At 42.7% G+C, this 23,301-nt stretch overlaps 1 protein-coding gene across 2 annotated transcripts; it reads right to left on the bottom strand.

Moving 5' to 3' along the window:
* Nucleotides 1-9,376: 9,376 nt before the first annotated feature.
* LOC103695680 (homeobox-leucine zipper protein HOX3-like) lies at nt 9,377-13,396 on the bottom strand. Of its 2 annotated transcripts, none has more exons than XM_008777061.6 (4): nt 13,133-13,368; nt 12,761-12,954; nt 12,404-12,483; nt 9,377-9,846 (listed from the first exon to the last, which is right to left on the bottom strand). In XM_008777061.6, exons 1-4 carry the CDS (start codon nt 13,209-13,211, stop codon nt 9,537-9,539), a joined length of 663 nt encoding a protein of 220 aa, XP_008775283.3. In that variant the 5' UTR covers nt 13,212-13,368; the 3' UTR covers nt 9,377-9,536. The 2 variants fall into 2 exon arrangements, with proteins under 2 accessions (XP_008775283.3, XP_088560280.1); XM_088704154.2 differs by having other exon boundaries at nt 9,685-9,846; nt 12,404-12,541; nt 13,133-13,396.
* Between the last annotated feature and the right edge of the window lie 9,905 nt (nt 13,397-23,301).

Raw genomic sequence — 23,301 nt, 5'->3', positions numbered from 1 at the left:
GAAGGGGCTCCACCTTGACATTCTGGTCACCAAGTGTAAGAGAGAGACATGTATGTGCCGGTCCAATGCATGCAGGCATAAATCAGAGACCACTCTACAGCAAAAGGGTAGAAAGAGCTACTGACTAGATGTTTGGAGGAAAAGACCATGCATGGATACCGACATGATCCGAGGGAACGAGCCTAGAAGAAGGTTCTTACAGTGGATTCGATCTCATGAGAGAAAAAAAAAAGAAGAAAAAGGAAAAGGAGAAGATTAGAGGTGGCTACTATTCTTCATATAAAGTTCTGCCCATGCTGAGGCCAGGTGGAAGTGGGTCCAGTGTGGGTGCGATCTAAAAGCCAGCTTGGGTCTGTATTATTGAGGGTGGAAGGGAGGACCGAGATGGTACGTGTCATATGACTTTTGAAGCCATGCATGGAGAGATTTGCTTTTATGAGCTGATGGTGACTATTCAGGCCCACGCGGTGGAAGGGCTGCTGTCGACAAGGATGGGACATGTGCAGATGGGCCCAGATGGATTGGGTCAACTGATGTTGGCCCTCCTTTCACATCATAAAGTAAAAAAGAACAAAAAAAAAAAAAAAATCAAAATAAGTCTGCTGATATTATTTAACATCAGGAGGAGCTTCCCTCTGTCTCCATTCAATTTGGATGTAATTTTACAAGTCAGTATGTCAAACCTTTGGATATGGTGGCATCCATGTCATTCAGGTTAGGCCATACCAATTAGAGGGTGCTCTACCGGCCAATAAATATACAACTAATCTATCCTGAGAGAAAGATGCCAATATAAAGCTTGGTTGTGCTCGAAAACTACCGAATTTCTCGAAAGAGCATCTCTCAAGATAGTAGCATGATGGTAAGGGGGCGATAATTTTGTCCGAGTTGCTTGGATTCGAAATGCATGGGTATCGATTAAATTAGGAGACCGGATGCCCCACGCCTGATTGGCTCGTTGGCAGTTATGTTTTCATTTTACTTGTATCAATATGGCACTGAGGTAACGTACCCACACGTGAATGCGATGAGCTCAGTAGGGTGAGCCCATGGGTCGGGGAAGGCACGCGAAACTTACGACCTGTATCGAACATTTCCTGGTGGAAGAGGGGCCCAATGGAGGCTGCTATGCGGATGGGCTGGTCCCTCCCTCCTTCTTATTTTTTCACCAAAAAATAAAAGAGCATCTTTCAGTGTGTTTGGTTCGTGATCAAAATTAAAATCGAAATAGAATCAAACTAAAATTAGAAAGGCCGTATCTTTTGACCTATTTGGTTCATAACTAAAAATAGAATTAGAATCCAAAAATTAATTTAATAGAGAGGTACTTTTGAATAATTAGTTAAACAGAAAGATACTTTTACAAAATTAATTGTTTAGGATAAACCTAGTAGATTGGATTTGAAGACTAGGAGGAGAGCCGAAATTAAATTTTGGAGGATTAGAATATTTTCATTCTAAATGGGATTGGGACTCTTTCTAACCAAATGACTAGAGTGGGAGTCACTCCAAACATATTCTCGTTATGTGTCGGACTTCATCGTGGCAAGAGAAACTGGTGCTCGCTGGAAATGAGCCAACACATAGCTTGGCATGGCTTTTAGGCACCACAAATGAATACCGAAATGGTAAATCTCGTTCGATCTCTAGACCGTATAGCATGGACCAATTTCTGTTTCCTTGTACACAACCAAACCACTCCTTTTGCTGTAAATTTAACACCTCTAGATCTAAGCTTAGCTTGAATTGGCTTTGGTGTTTGGAGTAATCCTTTTGAACATGGGTGGAACTAATTTTACTTTTAGATTACATCGAGGATCATGTCTGGATCTTGAGCTCAAGAAATTCTTGTGATCATAAGTGATCTAAATTTGGAAAATCTGGGTGCCAAGGCAGCCTCGTTTGCTTCAGTGCCGTGTTTACGTTAGATCAAGTCAAAATTACCAAAACCCTTATATTGAGAAACATTAACTTCTAGAGCTTCCAGTTACTTCCAGAATTCCAAGAACTTCAAGAACTCTGTTACTGATCTTAACTACTCAAACTGTTTTTCGTTAGTTAGTTACCTTCTCTGTTAACAGGTTGTTCAGTCAGTATAATGTTATATATAAGTTGTATCTTGTATGAAGTCTTCAACGAGAATAAGAGAGAGTTTTCTTCTTCTCTTTCTCTGTTCTTTCAGAAACTTCCATGCTTGTTTCTTTACATGGTATCAGAGCATTGAGATCACCTTTCCATGGCTGCCTCCACTCGCAACGACGCCAGATCGGCTCCCACACCAGCACAGAGCATAATCGAGGATCCAACAAGCCCATACTACCTGCATTATGGTGATAGTACAAGTTTGCAGCTTACTTCCTTGATCTTGAATGAGGAAAACTATTCAACTTGGAGCAGGTCGATGATTATGGCATTGAGTGTCAAGAACAAGGAAGGATTTGTCGATGGAAGCATTCCTCAACCTCCACAAGATGATCCACATTATGCGGCATGGAGGAGATGTAACATGATAGTTTCCACATGGATTTTAAACTCTATCCCAAAGGAGATGAGCACCAGTGTGATCTACATGGAGACAGCAAGGGAAATTTGGCTGGACTTGAAAGAACGATTCAGCCAAAGCAATGGTCCAAAGATCTATCAGCTGCAAAAGACGATTTCATCTCTCTCTCAGAACCATGGAAGCGTGATCTCATACTTCACCCGCTTAAAAGGATTTTGGGAAGAGTTGGCAAACTACAGACCCCGGCAGCAAAATGAGTATCAATCCGAAGAACAAGTCATCCAGTTCTTGATGGGATTAGATGACTCTTACTCAAATGTTCGCGGACAGATTCTCTTAATGGATCCTCTACCCCCAGTTAACAGGGTGTTCGCCCTTGTGCTTCAAGAAGAGAGACAGCGTGAAGCTGCCATGAATCAAGGTCCTGAGGCTGCTGCGTTTGTTAGCAACTACAATGAAAGGTCAGTCAGCCTTTCGCTCAATCAAAATCCTGTCCAAAAACCTGTTCAAAAACAAATCACTATGGGTCCATTTCGCAAGAAAGATAGACCCATTTGCAGTCATTGCAGGAAGCCGGGTCATACAAGGGACAAATGCTATAAGCTTCATGGTTTTCCACCTGGGTTTAGCTTCACAAAGGGCAAAGTTTCAGCAGCAAATCAATCCTCCAGTTGTGTTGTGAACCCACACTCCCTGTATGACTATTCAAAGCTAAACATCACTCCGGATCAGTGCCAAAAGATTCTTTCAATCTTACAGCCCCAACTATAATCTTATGAGATGGCTTCTGTCAAAAATGAAGCCTCAGAGCATTCGGTGAATCAGGTTGGAAACTTACAACCAACAACAAATAGAACCCGAGCATCATCTATTCCAAATTTTTCAGGTAATATCACTCATTCAATGACTGCTGCTCATTCAATGACTGCTCTTGCTCGAAACCAATGCCATGCACCTTGGATTATGGACACCGGAGCCACAGACCATATGGTGTGCTCCATATCTCATCTATCCACAATCACAGGAAGTATAAATGCCACTGTCAGCCTTCCTACCGGTGAACGGACCATTGCGACACATGTGGGAACTGTAAAAATTTCAGAGTTGCTCACCTTAACGAATGTCCTTTGTGTTCCAGCATTCTCAATCAATCTTGTCTCTGCCAGCAGACTCGTAAATTCACACAATTGTTGCCTAATATTTTTGCCAAAATGCTGCATCATACAGGACCTGTTGAACTGGAAGACGATTGGATTGGGGAGACTTGAAGATGGTTTATATCACCTTCAAGTGACTGACATGCAGACTGCAGGTGGTACTATCAATTCTCCACTGCCATTGTCTCCTTCATTGTGTTCCTCTGCAAATTCAACTGCTAGTATTCATGAATTTGATCTCTGGCACCGTAGACTGGGCCATCTGTCTTTTTCTCGACTCTGCCTGATAAATAAGTCTGTACCTAAGATGAACATTTGTTTGAATAACCACTGTGAAATTTGTCCATTGGCCAAACAACAAAGGTTGAGTTTTTCTCACAGCACTCATGTCTCGAGTACATCTTTTGAAATGATTCACTGTGACATATGGGGTCCCTTTCTTACAACTTCACTTGAAGGTTCAAGAATTTTCTCACAATTGTTGATGACTATAGCAGAAGCACTTGGGTCTACCTCATGCAATTCAAGTCACAAGCTAAGGACATAATTCAGTCCTTTTATACTCTCATTGAGTCTCAATTTTCAGTTAAGATAAAGATAATTAGATCTGATAATGGTAAGGAATTCAATATGAAGGATTTCTATGCTTCAAAGGGAATCATCCATCAACTCAGTTGTGTAGAGGTTCCTCAACAGAATGGGATAGTGGAGAGAAAACACCAACACATCCTTAATGTGGCAAGGGCTTTAAGGTTTCAAGCAAACCTACCTTTGAATTTCTGGGGAGAATGCATCTTGACTGCAGTCTATCTTATCAATAGGTTACCAACTCCAAAATTATCTGGGTTGTCACCTTATGAAGTCTTGTTTGGCTCAAAACCTTCTTATAATCACTTAAGGGTGTTTGGTTGTCTATGCTATGCTTCAACTCTAAAAAGATCAAGGTCCAAATTTGATTCAAGAGCCACGCAGTGTGTCTTCATTGGTTATCCTCATGGCATAAAGGGTTATAAGCTTTATGACCTTAATTCAAAAAAGGTCTTCATTTCAAGGGATGTTGTCTTCCATGAATTTATATTTTCTTTTTATAACATTTCTCATGATGTTTCTCCTGCATTGAACTCCACATCCCAATCTTCTGACATGATATTTTTTCCATCTACAATCTCCTATGATAGGTCACATTCAAATAGACCTAAAGATTACCTCTCTATACCAGTTACTGAAATTGGCACGCCTACTGGCACGCCCAATGGCACGCCTGATAATCAAACTCATTTTACTCCTCTGTCTTCACCCTACTCCACACCAAAGTTACCAATTGTTTCCCCTTCAAATCACTCTTTTAGAAGATCCTCTAGGCTCAATCCTACACTGGTTTCAGAAACAACACCAGTGTCTACTTCTGCACCTATTCAAAACTTTAGGCGATCTCTTAGAATCAAACAACCTCCTGCATATCTGAGAGAATATCATTGCAGCTTGGCATCTTCAGCTCCTCCCTTTCAAAGGCAGCAAGGATTTCATACAGAATCGGAAAAGCCCTATGATATCTCTGCCTTTTCGGATTACAACAGACTCTCCTCATCACATCGTGTTTTCAATCTATCTATTTCCTCTTCAACTGATCCAAAGAACCACATTGAAGCATCTGCTTCTCCTGAATGGTGCAAAGCAATGGAAGATGAGCTAAAGGCACTCCGTGACAATCATACGTGGACCATAACTGAATTACCCAAAGGGAAAAAGGCAGTAGACTGCAAATGGGTCTACAAGACAAAATTTAAAGCAGATGGAACTGAGAAAAGGAAGAAAGCGAGGTTGGTTGCAAAGGGTTATACTTAGCAGGCTGGCCTAGATTACCATGACACCTTCTCCCCGGTTGCTAAAATGGTCACAGTCAAAGCACTACTAGCAATTGTTGCAATCAAAAATTGGCATTTATACCAACTTGATGTCAACAACGCATTTTTACATGGAGATTTAAATGAAGAAGTATATATGAACTTACCTCCAGGATATGAATTTCAGGGGGAGAAAGATAAAAAGATGGTTTGTCACTTGCATAAATCCTTGTATGGATTGAAACAAGCTTCAAGACAATGGTTCGCCAAACTGTCTTCATTCATTGTATCCCAAGGTTTCATTCAGTCAAAGGCAGATTATTCCTTGTTTACACGGAAAAATGGGTGCTCCTACACTGCAGTTCTTGTGTATGTCGATGACATAATCATTGCAGGGAATGATAGTTCATATATAGACAATCTTAAGAAAACTCTTGATGCAGAATTCAAACTCAAGGATCTGGGAGTTTTAAAATTCTTTCTTGGTCTTGAAATAGCAAGAAGCTCTAAAGGAATCTCTGTGTGCCAACGGAAGTATGCTTTAGAGATCTTGGAGGATGTTGGATACCTTGGTTCCAAACCGATGAGATGTCCTATGATACAGAACTTAAAATTAAGCAGATTTGAGGGAAAGTTGATTGCAGATCCTACAGTTTATCGACGACTAGTGGGAAGACTACTATATCTTACTATAACAAGGCCTGATTTAAATTACTCAGTGCAGACTTTAAGTCAGTTCCTTGAATCACCCAGACAACCGCACTTGGATGCTGCATATCGAGTCCTAAAATACTTGAAGACCACACCGGGACAAGGTTCGTTTTTCCCATCAGATTCTGAACTTCATATAAAGGCTTTTTGCGATGCAGATTGGGCATCTTGCTTAGATACGCGTCGATCAATCACAGGGTTCTGTATATTCCTTGGTAAATCCCTTATTTCATGAAAATCAAAAAAGCAGCATATAATTTTCCGGTCTTCTGCAGAGGCGGAATACCGTTCCATGGCTGCCACATGTTGTGAAATTCAATGGTTAATCAATCTTTTCAAAGATTTTGATATACAACATACCAAACCAGCATTGGTATTTTGTGATAATCAGGCAGCGTTACACATTACTGCTAATCCAGTGTTTCATGAGAGAACGAAACACATCGAAATTGATTGCCACATTGTGCGAGAGAAACTCCAACTGGGAATAATTCGAACTCTTCATGTTTCAGGAAGTCTGCAGCTTGCCGATTTGTTAACAAAGGCACTTGGAGCAAATCGTTTTCATGTTTTGATACACAAGATGGGTGTACACAATCCATACACTCCATCTTGAGGGGGAATATTGAGAAACATTAACTTCTAGAGCTTCCAGTTACTTCCAGAATTCCAAGAACTTCAAGAACTCTGTTACTGATCTTAACTACTCAAACTGTTTTTCGTTAGTTAGTTACCTTCTCTGTTAACAGGTTGTTCAGTCAGTATAATGTTATATATAAGTTGTATCTTGTATGAAGTCTTCAACGAGAATAAGAGAGAGTTTTCTTCTTCTCTTTCTCTGTTCTTTCAGAAACTTCCATGCTTGTTTCTTTACACTTAAGGGTAATTAACAATGTAACAAGGGCATAAAGCTTCATGGTGATAGAACTACTGGCGTTCAACGAATTACCTTTCATCAATGCCAACATGTTCCCAGCAATTAATAGAGTTTTTTGTTATCTTTTCTGAGTAAAATAATTAATACTGTCGTTCGTACATCTCATTAAAATAACTAATTATGTATTATTTCATATTCCATATATGAAAGCAGCTAGTATGTCTCATTTTTTTTGCGCAATAAGGGAAAAAAACCAAGGCATGCATAAAATAATTCAGCAAAGTTGATATATATGATTTTCAATAGCAAAATACAATTTTTGCCTTCAGCAAGAGCTTTGCATAGAGCCCAACTTAAAGCATTTTTTCACCATTTGGGCATGCGTCATTTTCCTACTCTAGCTTTCCTTATCAATACTAAAGTAGTCTTAATCATGTATCCATGAGGAATACTAATACATTCCTTGTAGTAACAAATTCGTTTCCAATCTATGAAAAATAATGGGTCGGGACAAATTGGTCACCGTATTCCAAGAGTACGATGGAAGGCCAATGACACTTTGCTCTTCCCAAACGTAAGGACACCTTCCACACTTTGCACCAAAGTTTTGTTTTTTGGTGACAGAAGTTGTCTCTTTGTACATTTTGACTATCTACAGACTTGGCCGATGGGGACAAACCTCATTCAAATTTAGCATTTTGGCAAAAGAACATCCATCGATAGATAGATATTTGCTTTTCTTCCTTCCTTTCTTTCTTTTTTGTTGGGTGGTGGGGGACAAAAAGAACGCTTGCACTTTCATGCACCTCGTCCAAATTTAAAACTAAGACACGGAATATAAACCAGTAGTAGTATTATGTCCCAAAAAAAGGGAGAAGAAACCATCTTACTATTATATGAGCAAAGTGCTCGCTGCACTGGAGAGGTGAATAACCGAAAAAAAAGTGCCATTGAAGAGGTGAAGAGCTATGATTGTGAGAAAAAATGGGGGTTGTAAAAAAGAGATTTCTGTTTCACAGCCGCCCTATGATCATAATTTTTTTTAAAACTATAAAAAAAAAAGGTCTATCTTATTGTTATGGGAATAAAGGATCCGAACTTAATCCCACATCGACTAGATAGCGGAGATGTATGTTTCTTAAATGGAGGGAGGCTACCACTTTCTCTTTAGATTTGCCTTTTGTGGGGCAAAACCGTGCATTGGGAAAAGACTATGAAACCCCCTTCAAAGCGAACAATACCTTTGAAGAGAAACAGTCGACAGATCCTTTCGTAGCGCTGGACGCGCAGGCCGGAGGCCGATCTCCCTTGACCTTATCAATGGTGCTTTCATTGAGAGTCCTTGACCCCGATACAGACCCCTCCGCTAGGGAGGCTATGTTGTGGGAATAAAGGATCCGAACTTAGTCCCACATCGACTAAATAGCGGAAAGATCTATTTCTTAAATGGAGGAAGGCTACCCCTTTCTCTTCGGATGTGTTTTCTGTGGGGCAAAACCCTGCGTTGGGAAGAAAATATAAACCCCCTTTCAAAGGAAACAATATCTCTGAGAAGAAACAGTCGCCTCCACTGTTTGAGACCAGTGGAGACGAGGTCGAAGGGCGGCAAATCCTCCATAGCACTGGACGCACGGGCTAGAGGCCGATCTCCCTTGACCTCATCACTTATCTTGGCTTAAAAGCATAAAAAGATAGTATGGCTCTTGTGGCTAACCAAGGCAAATCCCCCTAGCCATCCACCCTACAGCATTCACAGTAGATCCCCTTATCAGGCATATCTAGTGCTCCTTCAAATAAACTTTATTTCATTAAAGTCATCAATCTCAATTAATTATAGGCCATGGCACCATGCCCGACGACTTCTTTGTTTCTTCTTTTTTGAGAATATAATAATCATCCATCTCAGGCTTAAAACATTGGAGAATGAAGTGCCAAAGCTATAACAAGCAACGTTGCACACGACCAACATGTATTAGATCAGTTCTTCATTATATATGGTTCAATATGCGGGAGCTAGAATAATGCCTTGGATCGGGCCATCTAACTCCATGCTTGCCTTGTCTCAACACGAACACTCTTCAATGAGATAGCATTGAAGCAACCACAAGGGAGTTTATTCAACCTGTCTCAAAACGTCCAGTCTCCTTTCTAAAGTGGCTTTATAGATTGGAATAGGGCCTTACGTGAGGCTTCTTCATCCACATGGTCCAGTAGTAATTTCTTACGAGCGGCCAACTTAAACAACCATGTAGCCAATCCATTGAAAGCCAGGCACTAAGAGAAGTTTACCAAGTGAGCAGGGCGTGGGGAGGGAAAAGACCCCTTTCAACTTCTAAAGTTCTTCCATTTACAAAACTTATCACAAAGAGAAGTTACCATCTTTAGAGACAAAAATAAAAAAAGAGTGCACCTTCTTCTCCTCGCATGCGGCATCATGCTCAAGCCTAGCAGGCGGCGGAGGACGGATGGTGGCCTCGGGAGAGGAAAGGGGAGGCCGACGGCACCCTGGTGGAGGTGGCGGCGGAGGTAGCGGCGGCACGGGGAGTCGAGGTAAGGCGCTCGCAGCGAGGGCACATGGTGAGCGCAGAGGCAGGCATCGGCTGGCGGGTATGAGGGGAGAGGATGGTCGGCGGAGCCACCCGCAAGGCCCGCAGTTCCTCCACCTCGCGCTGGAGACGGCGGTTCTCCTCCGTCAGCGAGCCGAAGCAGCGCTTCAGGTACTCGCACTCCATCTCCGTCTGCTTAAGCTTTGTCCTGCATCCCATATCAGAATGCAGCATAGCTAGGTTTGTGATTTTACGTATGTTTTTTTTTTTCAAATCATGCATTATACTTTTATGCAGTTATATGCTCACGAAGATAATGCATAAAATATACGTACAGTTGTAAAACAGACATCTTGAGGAGAAAATGGACTCTCCCAACTGAAACAAAGGACATGAACCTACTGTTTTACAACAGTACACGAAGGTTGTTCAAGTTGATGAGTTGTACAACATATAGCTTGCGTCTTCCCATTTCTGAGAAGTAAACAAGCATAAAATTCCACAAGTTACTTTGAGCTCTACAAGTACGTTTCTTTCCATAGTCGAACTAATTCAAACACGTAATTAACAATCATAATCCTAAAACATCTCAATTCTTGGAATCTTAATTGCAGTTTAAAATAACAAAAGGAACAAAATTAAGATAAGCTTTTCTTTCCTTGTTAGGCCTAAAAACTTATTTTGTTGATAGTTGAATTTACCTTATGGTTGAAAAAAATCTAAAAAGATTTAGGTGACAACTGGCCAGATTTAGCTTGGGCTGGCAGGTGATGCAGGCCACTCGCAAGCAGCTTTTATATTCAACCCAACTCTTTCTTTAGTTAGAAACTTGAATCGAATGAAAACAAGCCGAGCTTGACCTCGGCTTCTGGGCTTGAAATTTATTTCTTCTCATGTCTGAGACGATGTCGAATGGACCAAGCTCGGCTCAGTAAAACTCACAATAATGGCTTATTTTAAGAGATTGATGGATTCATTAAATTATTTAGTTCATGCATGCTTTAGATTATAGACGCTAACAAGTTGAAGATTGAACACATGACGGATTTTATTAGTTTGAAATTTCCGGGCAATCTGAAGCTGAATACCAGTTGATTCGAACTTGATTCAAGACTGATCCAAATTTGGCTTGGTTTGAAACTAATGCCTGATCAGATAGAAAATGAGCCGAACATGATCCTAAACTTCAGCTTGGAGCTATATCAAGAGGGCTCGATCAGACTCACTCAACCTACCTCCTAGCTCGACTCAGTTTCAGCCCTAGTTATCACAAAAACACAAATGGTAAAACTAACTAGACACATTGCATGGAAATAATCTGAAGTCCAAGCGACGTTAGAAATAAACACGGATGAGATTCATGAATTGCATTTGCAAAACCATGATCCACATTTGAAGATTTATGTCTGATTATCATCTTAACCATGACTTTCTTATTCTTCTTGAAGACATTTTACGTGTTATCCACATGAACTTATGATGAAAATTTCTCATCACTTTAATCTCAAGCCATGACAACAAACCAAACAAATAAATAATGTCATTTGCATCATAATGGTGTTCGACCACTAAATGGGGAGTTTGACAAACGGTCTCCGCTTAAAAGCCTCAAGCCATACCATCTAAATCAGGAGACAGAACTACTTTTTTGCACCATTAGGTCCATAGTGAACACATGCGAAGCATTAGTTCAAAGTATTGGTCCTATCATCTTGAATAAGGTGGTCGTAATAAATGTCAACCATTAGTTCAAGGTAATGGTCCTATCATCTTGAATAAGGTAGTCAAAACTATGTGAATTATAAGAAGACCAAACATTATGCCATGTGAATAAGAAGACCAAGCATTATGCCATGTGAATTACAAAAGACCAAGCATTATGTCAAGTCACATCACATCTCCACCAACTAGAACAGAGCTGCCTATACGAGACCAGAAATTTCTGTTTGTGGCTTCAGTTTTCTTTTAGTTGGACTTTCAGAGCTGATTTTTCCCTCATATAGAAGTCTTGATGTTGAAAGGAAGAGAACAAAAAAAAGAAGATGCATGTTCTCTCGCTATTCTGCATATCGTATCCACCTTGTTGCCATGTCTCCTTGTTTTTCCTCTCTTTCATTAATTACATGACAGGCATGAGCATTTTAAAGCTTTTGTCACTAAAACGCCAAAATAAAAATTATTATAAAAGGTGCCAGCTTACTAAACTAGAAAATTCTTAACATTTGTATCAAAACTCCAATCCAAGATTTACGAGGTTAAGAGTTTAAAGAGGGCTATCTCCAACTTGTGTAGTCTATTATCCTGCGTCATTTCTTCCAAAAGAGAGAGAGAGAGAGAGAGAGAGAGAGAGAGAGAGAGAGAATGTTGTTATGTTAACCCAATAGTTTTCACACCAAAATTCTAATACATTTAAATATCAAACTTATAAATAGCAACTAATTAGTTATGCAATTAGCTCAAGTAAATGGTCTATGCGGCGACCGGCGACCAACTCTGGGAAAAGATCAAATCGACAAAACATTGTCACTTGAAAACTCAGCGATGGGCAAAGAAACTAAGCAAACATGCATATAATAATATTATTTGGTCAGTCTCCGAGGCCAAACCAGTAATCCCATCACAGTGTATGGAGACAAGTGGATGACTAATATCAAGAAGACCCTGCCTATCAATAAAGTGCTATTACTTTGATAGTAAAGTTATGAGCATTGCAATATCGCCACCTTCTGCAAAACCTGCAGAAAGATGCACTGAGGTTCACGCACCTGGCCCTGCGGTTCTGAAACCACACCTCCACTTGTCGCGGCCTCAGCTTCAGCTTCGTTGCCAACGCCCCCTTCTGCTTCTGCCGTTTCGTTCCATTCATTCAATATTTTTCCCCAAAACAAACCATCCAATAAATACTATATAATAAATTACACATAAATTACAAGATTATAAACATCATGAATGGATAGTCAATAAAAAGTAAATAACGCATAAGATGTTAGACCGCTGGTTTAAAATAAAAATAAAACCACAAAGATTGTTTCAATGGTTGAGGGGTTAAAAAAAAAAAGAATACTAGGAAATATAAGGGGGCTAATTGTTTCATGTTGTAATATAATAATATAAGAACTCACAGGGTTGAGGGTGTGATTCTGCCTGAAGCTTTCCTCCAGCAACCGAGACTGCTCCTTTGAGAGCCGAAGCTTCTTCGGCCTGGGGGTTCCCCCCTCTTCCTCCTCCTCCTCTACGCTTCCCATGGGGAACTCCTCCTCGACTCCACTAGCAGGTAGATTTATGTCCAACTCCCTCACATTGCAACCACCCCCTTCTACATATATATGTCACAATAAGATCAACAACTTGTGCCAAAAAAACAAAAACGAGAAGGTGGCGAAAAAGAGACACGAGAGGAAGCAAGCGTCCAAGGATCATCATCCATATATACTCATGCATGCAGCAGCACATAGCTTAACCAAAAACAGGAGAAATTTTCTTCTCGATCTTACCAGAGCCAGAAGAGGAACTGAGTCCAGGGACAGCAATGGTCAGCTCCAGCCCAGAAGGGCTCCCCCCAAAGTCCCCCATCAGAACAACCCCAGAACACAAAGAAGAAAGAACAAAAGAATAAAAAGGTCAAAAACTTTAATAATAAGAAAAATAATAGCATAAAGGGCGAAAGAGAGGAAAGGGTCCGACGGGGTTAAATACAAAGAGTGGGTAAGAATCCAGAGGGAAGAGAATAGTTAATAAAATTTAATGGTGGGAGAGGGGGCAATAAAGGAGAGCCGGGGTGTCGTCCCCTAGGCAGTGGTCTTTGGGTCGAGTCGTCACGTCAAAGGGGGGTGGGAGGGCGTAGGGCCATGGTGCAAGTGGGGAGCGGAGCGCGACACGTGTCCGGCGCATGGGGGAATTGCGGGGAAATAGCCGGCAGGTCGCCCCGTTCGGCGAAGGCGAGTCGTCTTGTCGGGGCTCGGGTCGGCTGCCGTAATCATTGACAGAAGAAAACCTCAGCAGGAATTGACTCCCCACCAACTCTCCTTCTGCCTCCCCACACCTTTTTGTTGCACGCTTCGCACCCCGGGGGCCTTTTTATTCACATCACTTCCCTGTTTGACCATGGCAATCCCCAGTGTCCTGGTACTTATCTTTCTTTTTTTCTTATTTTTAGTGTTGATGTATTTGGATTTGGAGCTTTTTATCATTATCGTCATCATCACCGCCACCAATCCAAATTTACCACTCTAGTTGGTCTAGTTTGATCTCTAGGATGGGATGTGTTTGTCGAGTCATGCTGTCAATTTGCACTAAATGTTAGGAGACTGACATCCAACAACTATCATTTACACCACATGTCATGTTGATGCATTATGAAGGTGATGAAATCATCCAGTTTGTACGGTCATCAATACTTGTAAAACTGGCATCACTTACCCTCTTAATTACGTCTGTTGTGTTTGCTTGACATAGTCCTCCGGCGAAGTTACTGCCATCTGTGCTTCCTCGATAGTTGGATTGCTCTAGTTTTTATATAAAATAGATAAAAGTATCAAATAGGTCATCACTTGGCTGGTTTGAGATGTATGCTTTATATTATCTCGCAAACCAAATCATTGAGCCAAAATCTACGATGAAGGGTCAAATGTTTACAAGGAATTCATTATCTTCAAGCAAGGATAATCGATAATTCTCGTTGTTTTGCAAGCTGCCTGTAAATATATAACAGTTGATGCAGGGATATTTATAATGTAAAGTTTCATAGTTTTTAGTTTGTTAATTTGAAGTTTCATATTTTTTTGTCAATATAAATAATTAAGTAAATTATAAAAATTTCTGTAAGATTAGACGTAAATTATACTAACACCTAATAGTATAAAAAAAATATGTATTTATTCTTCTATAGATTATTTTTATTCAATACTTTAACATATACTTTAATAAAATATTAGTCAAATCATTAAGTTTAAATGGGATCGAAATGCCACGTCATTTTTTTTTTTGAAAATGGCCGAATAACTTGACGTGATATAACAACCATTCAAAAACATAAGAAAAGATAGGTATCATCCTCCTTGCTCAAGAGCAATTTTGACTTTTCATATGATGTAAATGAATTCAGTGGCATCATTAGTTTAATTGGATGTAAGTGTATATTTTATAAAATATTAGATATAAGTGTAGATCTTATAAATTATTGGATATCGGTGGAATCAACCTAAACCTTCGTAAGAATTTTGGTAATTTACTCTAAATATTTTAATTCATTATTTTTTATTCTTATTTTTCATGTATATCTTTTTTATGATCGGCAAAGGAGATATTTGAATATTGTTACCAAAAAAAGAGAGGATATTTATATGTTCTTTCAATTGCCTCATATCTGACTTAAGGATCTATAGAGATGAATGAGAGAGTTAACCTCTGAAATGGACCACCATATTGCCATGCTTATAATTCGAGCAAAATACATTTGCGATGGTCAGAATAAACTTGCTAACTTTTGTTGTAAGGTTACGAGCCTCCTCTACGAAAAAGGAACCCACCTCGGATTCATCACAGCTACACTGGAAATAAATCTATTTTGCTGCTAAAAAAACCACGCATTTTCACAAGAAATGCATTGAGTTGCAACCAAAACACACACAAAAAAAAAAGGGGGGAAAGAAAAAGATATGCATTGGCTGGATCAATAATTTATTAGATGATGGCGTTTGAGATTCTGGCCATCAGGCTGCTCCTCAAAGTCAAGCCTCTCTCATGATTTGGTGGAGGGGCATTTCCGGGAAAGGCGAATAGTAACACCTCCCGAAGTCTTGTAACAAGCGAGGCAACCTTTAAATCAGATGGGACGGGAGGGGGGCCAATTGGCGTTTTGTCGTTTCAGGTACGCATCAATTCATATTAATTGTCTCATTTATATCAATCCCCATCTCTCCTTCCTCACAATCATGTAGTTTAATAAAGTAAAATCATATCCCTCGCCCTAGGGCTCTTTTTTGGATTGATTTAAGTTATCCGCGCCTGGCCGGGAACCACAAAAGAAATATTTGGACTCATTCAAAGTTTCAACTTATGCTACATTTAGATCAGACGTGAACTATTTCCTACCTGGCCTACACTTGCAAGTTGCAATGCCACTATGTCATGATTTAGCATTAAAGATATTAGTCTCTTTACAATTCACATTGTTTTGCCAAATCTTTTACCGCTATCTCTTTGAATATGGTAATAGATTAGATTAAGTTACCAAAATATTATTTTTAATTATGAGATATTTTAAAGTCTCATCAATTCAAGCAACGTTTTTTTTTTTTTTGATAACAATTAAACAATCAAAAGCAAACTAATAAACCAACAATAAAGAGATCTAACGCACCGGCACCTGAATGAATGACCTGCCTGGATGACCCATAATCCCAACCCCATCATCCTGAATTGATAAAGCTCCAATATGTGGTCACAGTCACCGGATCAGTGCAGCTCCATCCAAAACTTGCAGCGTTTTATCCGACCTGAGAATGAGGTGGGTCCCAGCATGGCTCCCGAGCGGGGCAAGACAGGAAACCCACAGATGGCCACGTGGAACGCGTTGCACCGTCTCTGGCGGACATGTGGACCCACCACGGCCTTACTCTTAACTTCTGCCTTGTAGGGCCCACAGCATCATGAGACATTGGGACCGCGTGGACCAAGACTTCCGAGTGCAGCAATCCGATGTGGCGTTTCCTCTGTCCAGCCAAGGAGGCGGCCCCGACCCGATTAAACTCAGATTCCTTTTTTTTTTTTTTTTTCCGCTTAGGAAAAAAAAAAAGAGGAAAGAAAAAAACAAGCCCATTCCGCATAACAGTTCCTATAGAAACCCTAATTCATCAAAAAAAAATGTTCGATGCGAGCAGAAGTGACCGTGTGTTGGGCACGCCAGCCTTTTTTATTCGTACCCTTTCCACCCATGGGTCCGGCTCGGTTATCCTTCTAAGCTTCCGCACGATTCTTCTTTGTGAGTACGTCATACTCGGCACCACCGAGGCTATCAGCGGACCAATAAGCCCTTCCATCTCACGTGTCCGAGCAGGAAGCATGCGGTCTCCATATTTAATTGACGCCCGCGCGTTTCGAAATCGGACCGTGTGAAGTGGAAGTAAAGGCCTAGTTTGACTGAGCTACCACCTCAATAGCAACTCAGATTCCATAATCATCCAAACTTTGGTGCAATGGTTCCGATTTTATCTTCCGCACAGAAAAATAATGATAATTTTTAATTTTTTTGGGTTCAACTGTTGGATCTCGTTTTGTACATATTCCAAACGCCCTGGCCTCTGCCTTCTATCCGTCTGCACAAATTTTAAAGCAAATATTACACAAGCCAATAATTAGTGTCGTAAAAATAGAGGAACAATTTTTTTCGCATGCAAGATTCTTCTCGAACCCGCATCCAAAATGAAGGTAATACCTCACTAGTAATCGACCTGTATCCGAATGCGGTGCAACAAGGTAACGGACTGGACTTTGAGCTACCGGTGAGCATTAATGTTATTGTAATCCACGCGAGGAGAACAATAATTGATGACTCACTAACCATCAGCATAATCTCCCTCCTAACCTCGAAGCAAAGGATAAATATCGATCACAAATTAGAGCTATAGATACGAGAGGACAATTATCAATATGGGGTTGCAAATGGAGACCAAAGTTTAGGTTTAAACTTCATAACGTAATTTTAATTTGGGTAGGACATAATTGGTCCTGATCCATTGTCGCCCTTAAACATTATAATAAACTACAAACTACGCTTATGACATCTTGAGTTTCTATTTATAGGAGAGCCTCTCATCCAAGAACATCACAATTACATAAAATGCTGGTTTTGTTTTCTTTTCTAGAGATTTCGTAATAGATAAGGCAGGGCACATGAGCTTTTGAAGGTTTATTTAGGGGCATTCTACTCTAGCAACATTCAGGATAGTGCTCGTCTCCTGTGTGCTCCCACCTCCTGACTTCTTTAAGGTGAACTTTGATGGCAGTGTTGTTGAGGATGGAAAAAGTGGAGGCATAGGGTTCGTCGTCTGGAACCATGGTGCCCAGTTGGTGGTGGCTGGGGTCCGGTGGATTTTTGACTCGTCTATAGTGTGCGCCAAAGTTCGAACTATCTGTGAAGGTGTTTTCTTTGCGAGACGAATACGAGTTGATGATCGCCTTCTTCTTGAGGGGGACTCGGCCACAGTGATTGAGTGGATCCGAGGTCGGGGCAACTCGAGCGAGGATCGTCCACTGTTCCATGACATTCGCTGACTACTGGAGGAGTGTGACTCTCATCAGGCTACGCACGTATACCGGGAGGCAGATGGTGCGGCAGACTGTGTGGCCACCTTTGCGGCCCATCACTTTGGAGACTTCATTTGGGTAGACTACGAGACTGTGCCCAAGCTTTTATGTAGCATGTTGTTTTCTGATTTAGTTGGCCGTATTCACACTCGCCGAGTGTGAGCCGCCAGTGTACTGGGGAAAAAAAAAGTTTTATTTAGGGGAAGTGGTTTGAACCTTTAACAGCTATAGTGCATCATACAGGATGAGAAGGATATCAATTTGTTGATTAATTAGTTAACCAGGATAACTATAATTAGTGATTAATTGTCATTTTTCACCTCGGCTCCGTTTTAAACTTCTGGTTCCTTGAGCACGAGCCCAAGAGGCTAGAGCCTAGGTTTCGGCCTAGATGTGATGGGCTCGGATTGGGTCGTGGAAAGGTTTTAGGTGCTGTTGGTAACCACCGTAGGAGGCCGTAGGGCGGCAGTTGGGAGCCATCGGGTGGCTAATAATTTTATCTTATCGGTCGTGGGCTTCACTCACTGGGATTACGCTCGTAGATGGAGTTCGATAGCATTTGGCTTTCGAAAACTGGTATTTGTTAGTTGGGCTCAAGTTCGGCCTGGCTTGTTGGGTTGGCTAATTAGACGGGATTTAGATTAAGTTTTTTACTCTAATGTTTGGTTATAAATTAAGTAGGTTCCATCTCAAGGCTTTATTTATAGGTTTGGTTGTAGGTCAGAAAAGCTTGGGCAGTGCAGGAAATGTTTATGCCACGGGTATGGATATACTAGAAAGGGTTTAAGATAGTTCAATTCAACTTGGTTTAGGGTTCAAGCACGAATAAGATCAAGACCTACCGAGTTGCTTACATTCGAAATAAGATCTTCTGAAAGTAAAAAATTTTTCGACTGCCTGTGTCTCTGTGTGTGTGCGTGCGTGTGTGTGTGTGAACATAAAAGGGTTGGATCAAGTGATGCCGTCTTAAACATGATATGGTGTTGTTGCAGCATGATGTTTGGTAGTGAAACTTCAATATATGGTGCTACTACTTCAAGTTGAAATAAAAAAAGGGAAGTCAACCGGTAGTTCTTTGGAATTTTACATTGATGGAGAGCAAAATAGATCATCCTGCCCACAACAAAAGGGCTACCCAATTTCGGCCCAATAGACATCAACGCTAAGCAGACGGAACCTCGATTCGGCCCAGAACCAGCCCGACCTCGGACTTCGCCGAAAGCTTCTTCGACCTCCGGGATAATCGCCGACCCGTCCCGACCAAGCTCGGGGCGCCTTATTCGCCGACTCGCCCCAACCAAGCTCGGGGCGCCATCTCCGTTCGCTGACTCGCCCCGACCAAGCTCGAGGCGCCTTCTACCATCATCGATCCGCCCCCGACCAAGCTTGGGGCGCCTTCCTTATTCGTCGACGCACCCCGACCCCTAAGCTCGGAACGCTCTACCGAGCATACCTCGGAACCCAGAATGCTAGGCTAGCCTCGGCACCCGTCAAACCAACTTTGCCAAATGCATGATGCGACCTCTCGACGAGCTCGGTCTTGCCAACGGCCGCACCCATGTGCATGCCCATGCCCTCCCACGTGGTTGTACACTGCGACACCACCACGCCATGCTTTGCTTACTGGCCTACGACTGTCAAGGATAGCGCCATGCAACCCAGGTCATACCCTACTACGACTGTCAACGCCTTATCGAGAATGGACTGCACCACGAGCCATCAACAAGCTCTAGCTGCGCGCCATCTGGCTTAGGGCCATCTCCTCTTATGATGAGAACGGGCTATACCACCGCTACCTGGGCATCTCCACAGGGACTATGAATAGCCTCGTCAGGTAACGCCTAAGAAACTTTTTGATGGGGACATCAGAGCCCTTCATCCAGATGATCCTGAGCCCCCGGATTGAGTCAAACCCGTTTATTTACATATTTATTTTATTTTTATTTCTGGGCTTGTTTGCATTTTAGGGCTTATTTGCGTTATTTGTGAGCTTATTAGAAGTTATTTTTATGTAAGGGGGTTTTATATTAATTGTGTTTATTTGACCCTTTATATAAGGAACTATTTTCATGATTAGGGTTTTAATGAATGATTAAGAATTTTTTTTTCCCCACATCTTATTCTTCTTCCTCCTCCTCCTCCCCTTCTCTTCTTCCTGCGTCCCTAGAACCTCTTCTTCCTTCTCCCTTTCTTGTTCTTCCTTCTTCTCCTCTTTTTCGGAACCGGTTCTACATCAACTTGGTATCAGAGCTTCGGCTTTGCCTCTGTCGCCAAAGCCCGGAGATCCTATTTCTGAACGGATCACCTCCGCCACCCCCACTTTCGTTCTGTTGCGCCGCCTCACCTCACCACTATCCTCCCTCAACTGCCCACGTCCCTCCCTCTCGGTTCTCACCAGATAAAAAAAAAAAACAGAGAGGAAAACCCGTCATCTATTTTCCAGAGGAGAAAAGCCCGACACCCCTAGCAAGCCCGCCTTTCCACTGCTCCCGTTGTTCCCTTTTCCGCTCGTGGCCGACCCACCCAGAAGAGGGCATGCTCGCCTCCGATTCAAAACCGGAGAACACCGCGACCCACGGAGACCCGCCGCCCCTGGTCCGACGGAAAGCCCTTTCGGCCGCGACCTGCCGCCACCGTCTGTGGCCGGATACGGGAGAGGAACGCCGCCACACCACCCCGCACGCCTCCGCCTCGCAGTACCCCTCGCCGTGCTCCACCTCCTCTATCTCACCGCCGGTCGCTGCTTCCCCTTCCACTGAGCACCACCGGGATGTGCCCATCCCCCGTTAGCAACGCCGCCAAGGATTCCAACCACGCGGTCCACAGTCGGCCGGAGAAGACCCCTCGCGCCACCGGCCGCCGCCCGTCGCCGCAGAACACGGAACCGCAGCCGAGATCACCGCCCTCCGCCACGGCTATCGAAGCCCCGCCCCGTAGCCGCCGCCGCAAGGGTCAGAGAACCCTCCCGAACCGTCAGGAGGTTTAAAGTTGCTTAACGGGTAAGCTTCACACCCGTTAGCCCACAACCCGATAACCCGGGTTCCAAAAAAAAAAAAAAAAAACCGCGCACGTGAACTGCACGTGCTGACGGTAACGGGTATCGGAGCGGTGTTGCGTCCGAAAACCCGAACCTGATAACCCGAACCCGAAAAGGTTCAAAAAAAAAAAAAAAAAAGAAGAAAAAAGGAAAAAAAAGGTACCTGTTCATCTTCCCCGATCGTCTGCCCGCCGCTGCTCTCGTCGCCCCGCCGCCGCTACCGTCGTCGCGGCTCCTCCGCCGCCGTCTTCGCCGAACCGCCGAGGTGCCGCCGCCGAGCTCCGCCGCGCGCCGCCCACCCTTCGCCGCTTCCGCTCCACCGGCCGAAGCCACCATCCCCTTCTTTCTTCGGTGTCCGCCTCCACCGTGCCGCCCAACCCCTCCTCCTTCTTCCCTCGAGCTCCGCCTCCGCCGTCGCAGCAGCTTCGCCGCCACCCGCCTGTCGTTTCCTCTGCTTCGCCGCCGCCCGTCACCATCCCGAACCCTCTCCCTTTTAGCCAACCAGCCCTTCTCCTCTTTCTCCAGCCATCGGAGACCACACCCGAGCCCAACACCAGGAAAACCCCCCTCCTATTCAGAGACCACATCAAACCCCCACTCCTCCAACCCATCTCCCACTCCTCCAACCCATCTCCCCCTCCTATCCAGGCCACGCAGCCCACACTCGGCATCAGTCCTCCTCACAGGTCCAAGACCAACTGGCCCAAAGCCCATAACTCGAGCCACTTCTCTCTCATAAGGCCAATCCATCATGCCTACAAAACCTGCAGCTCGTCAATTTGATGTGAGCAGACTCAAGTAGAAGCCAATTGAAGCCAACTGAAAGGGTCCATCAGCTGCAACCGCGCACCGATCGTCGCCCCAGCCCACGAGCACACATTCTGGTCGCCTACTTCACGACAGGTAATAAGGTTTCTACTTTTCTTGGACTTGTTCATTTAATTATGTTCTAGTTCTCTTGTATGATAGCCACATTTTGAAAACTTATATTGCTGTCACAATTCAGAACATTGAACCTTTCATTTCCGAACCCGCCCTATTACCCATTAAATCTTGATATTAAATTAGCACACCTTAGTAACAGGACATTTCTCAATATATTCGATCAGATTACTTTAGGATCAGAACAACTGTACTACTTCATTGCAATCTAATTTCTTAAATTGAATAATCTTAATCCTTAATTCTGAATAACCGAAGTAAAAAAAACAACAACATTTAAATTTTAAGTTATTCTTGTGAAAACTTGCTGATTTCTGAAATCATAATAGATTGCATTAGTAGGTTGTCCTGCATCAAATTTGGTCCTGCATCATATTTATTAGGGTTTCATTAGTGACACTGCATTTCACATCATCACCTAGTGTTGTTATTGCATGTCAACCTACAGTGACCGGGAGTACTATTTTAATCAACCTAAAACCTCTGTAGCTACCATGAACTTCAACGTTTATAGATCTCTCATAGAACAGTTCGATGCCATGCGGGGTGGACACGAGGAATTCAAACAAGAGATCCGTGAGCTCATGCAAAATTCTAGGACCCCTAAACCGCTAACCCCCATTACAGCTCAACCTAAAATCGGTTTGGCCGCACCACCTATAGTCCTTCCCCATCCCCCTAGGAACCAACCACCTTCTGATCACCAGCGCGATCTAGATGAGAGGCTGCTGCGTACCGTAAGAATAGATGCCCCTACCTTTGCTGGTCAACCCGAGCCAAGCTTGTATCTCGATTGGAGAGCCGCCATGGACAATTACCTTGAGTGGAATGAGATGACTGATGATAAAAAAGTACGATTTGCCAAAATGAAGCTTATTGGGCAAGCTCACTAGTACTGGCATAATGTTGAACATATGCGTGAGACCCAAAGGCTTCCTCGTATAACTACATGGGAGGATATGAAAAAAAAGCTAAATGAGAAGTATCTGCCATTTTCGTACCGACAACGCCTTATGGATAGGTGGCAGAAGCTAACTCAAGGGACATCGATGGTTGCTGATTATATCGCCCGATTTGAGGAGTTTCATATAAAGTGCGGTGTAATAGAAGAGGAGACCGTTATCCTCTCTAGGTTTCGGGCAGGACTCCGCGAGGAGATCCAGAAAGAACTACTCCTCCGAGAGATTACCACTCTTAACCAAGCATACCAGTTGGCCCAAGATGTTGATAGTTTCTTAAGACTACCTATGGTGAGGCCCATCGACCCTCGACCACTAGCCCTAGGAGCCCGACCTAACCAAAATTATCTCCCACAACCTAAACCGCTTTTCAATCCTCCTAATCAGCTTGGCCTAACCCCAGCACCGACTAGGACCT

Source organism: Phoenix dactylifera, chromosome 1, assembly GCF_051530095.1.
Source record: "Phoenix dactylifera cultivar Ajwa chromosome 1, Ajwa_hap1_PhDact_Kaust_v1.1, whole genome shotgun sequence".
Lineage (NCBI taxonomy): Eukaryota > Viridiplantae > Streptophyta > Magnoliopsida > Arecales > Arecaceae > Phoenix > Phoenix dactylifera.
This window is presented reverse-complemented; position numbering and strand designations above follow the sequence as displayed.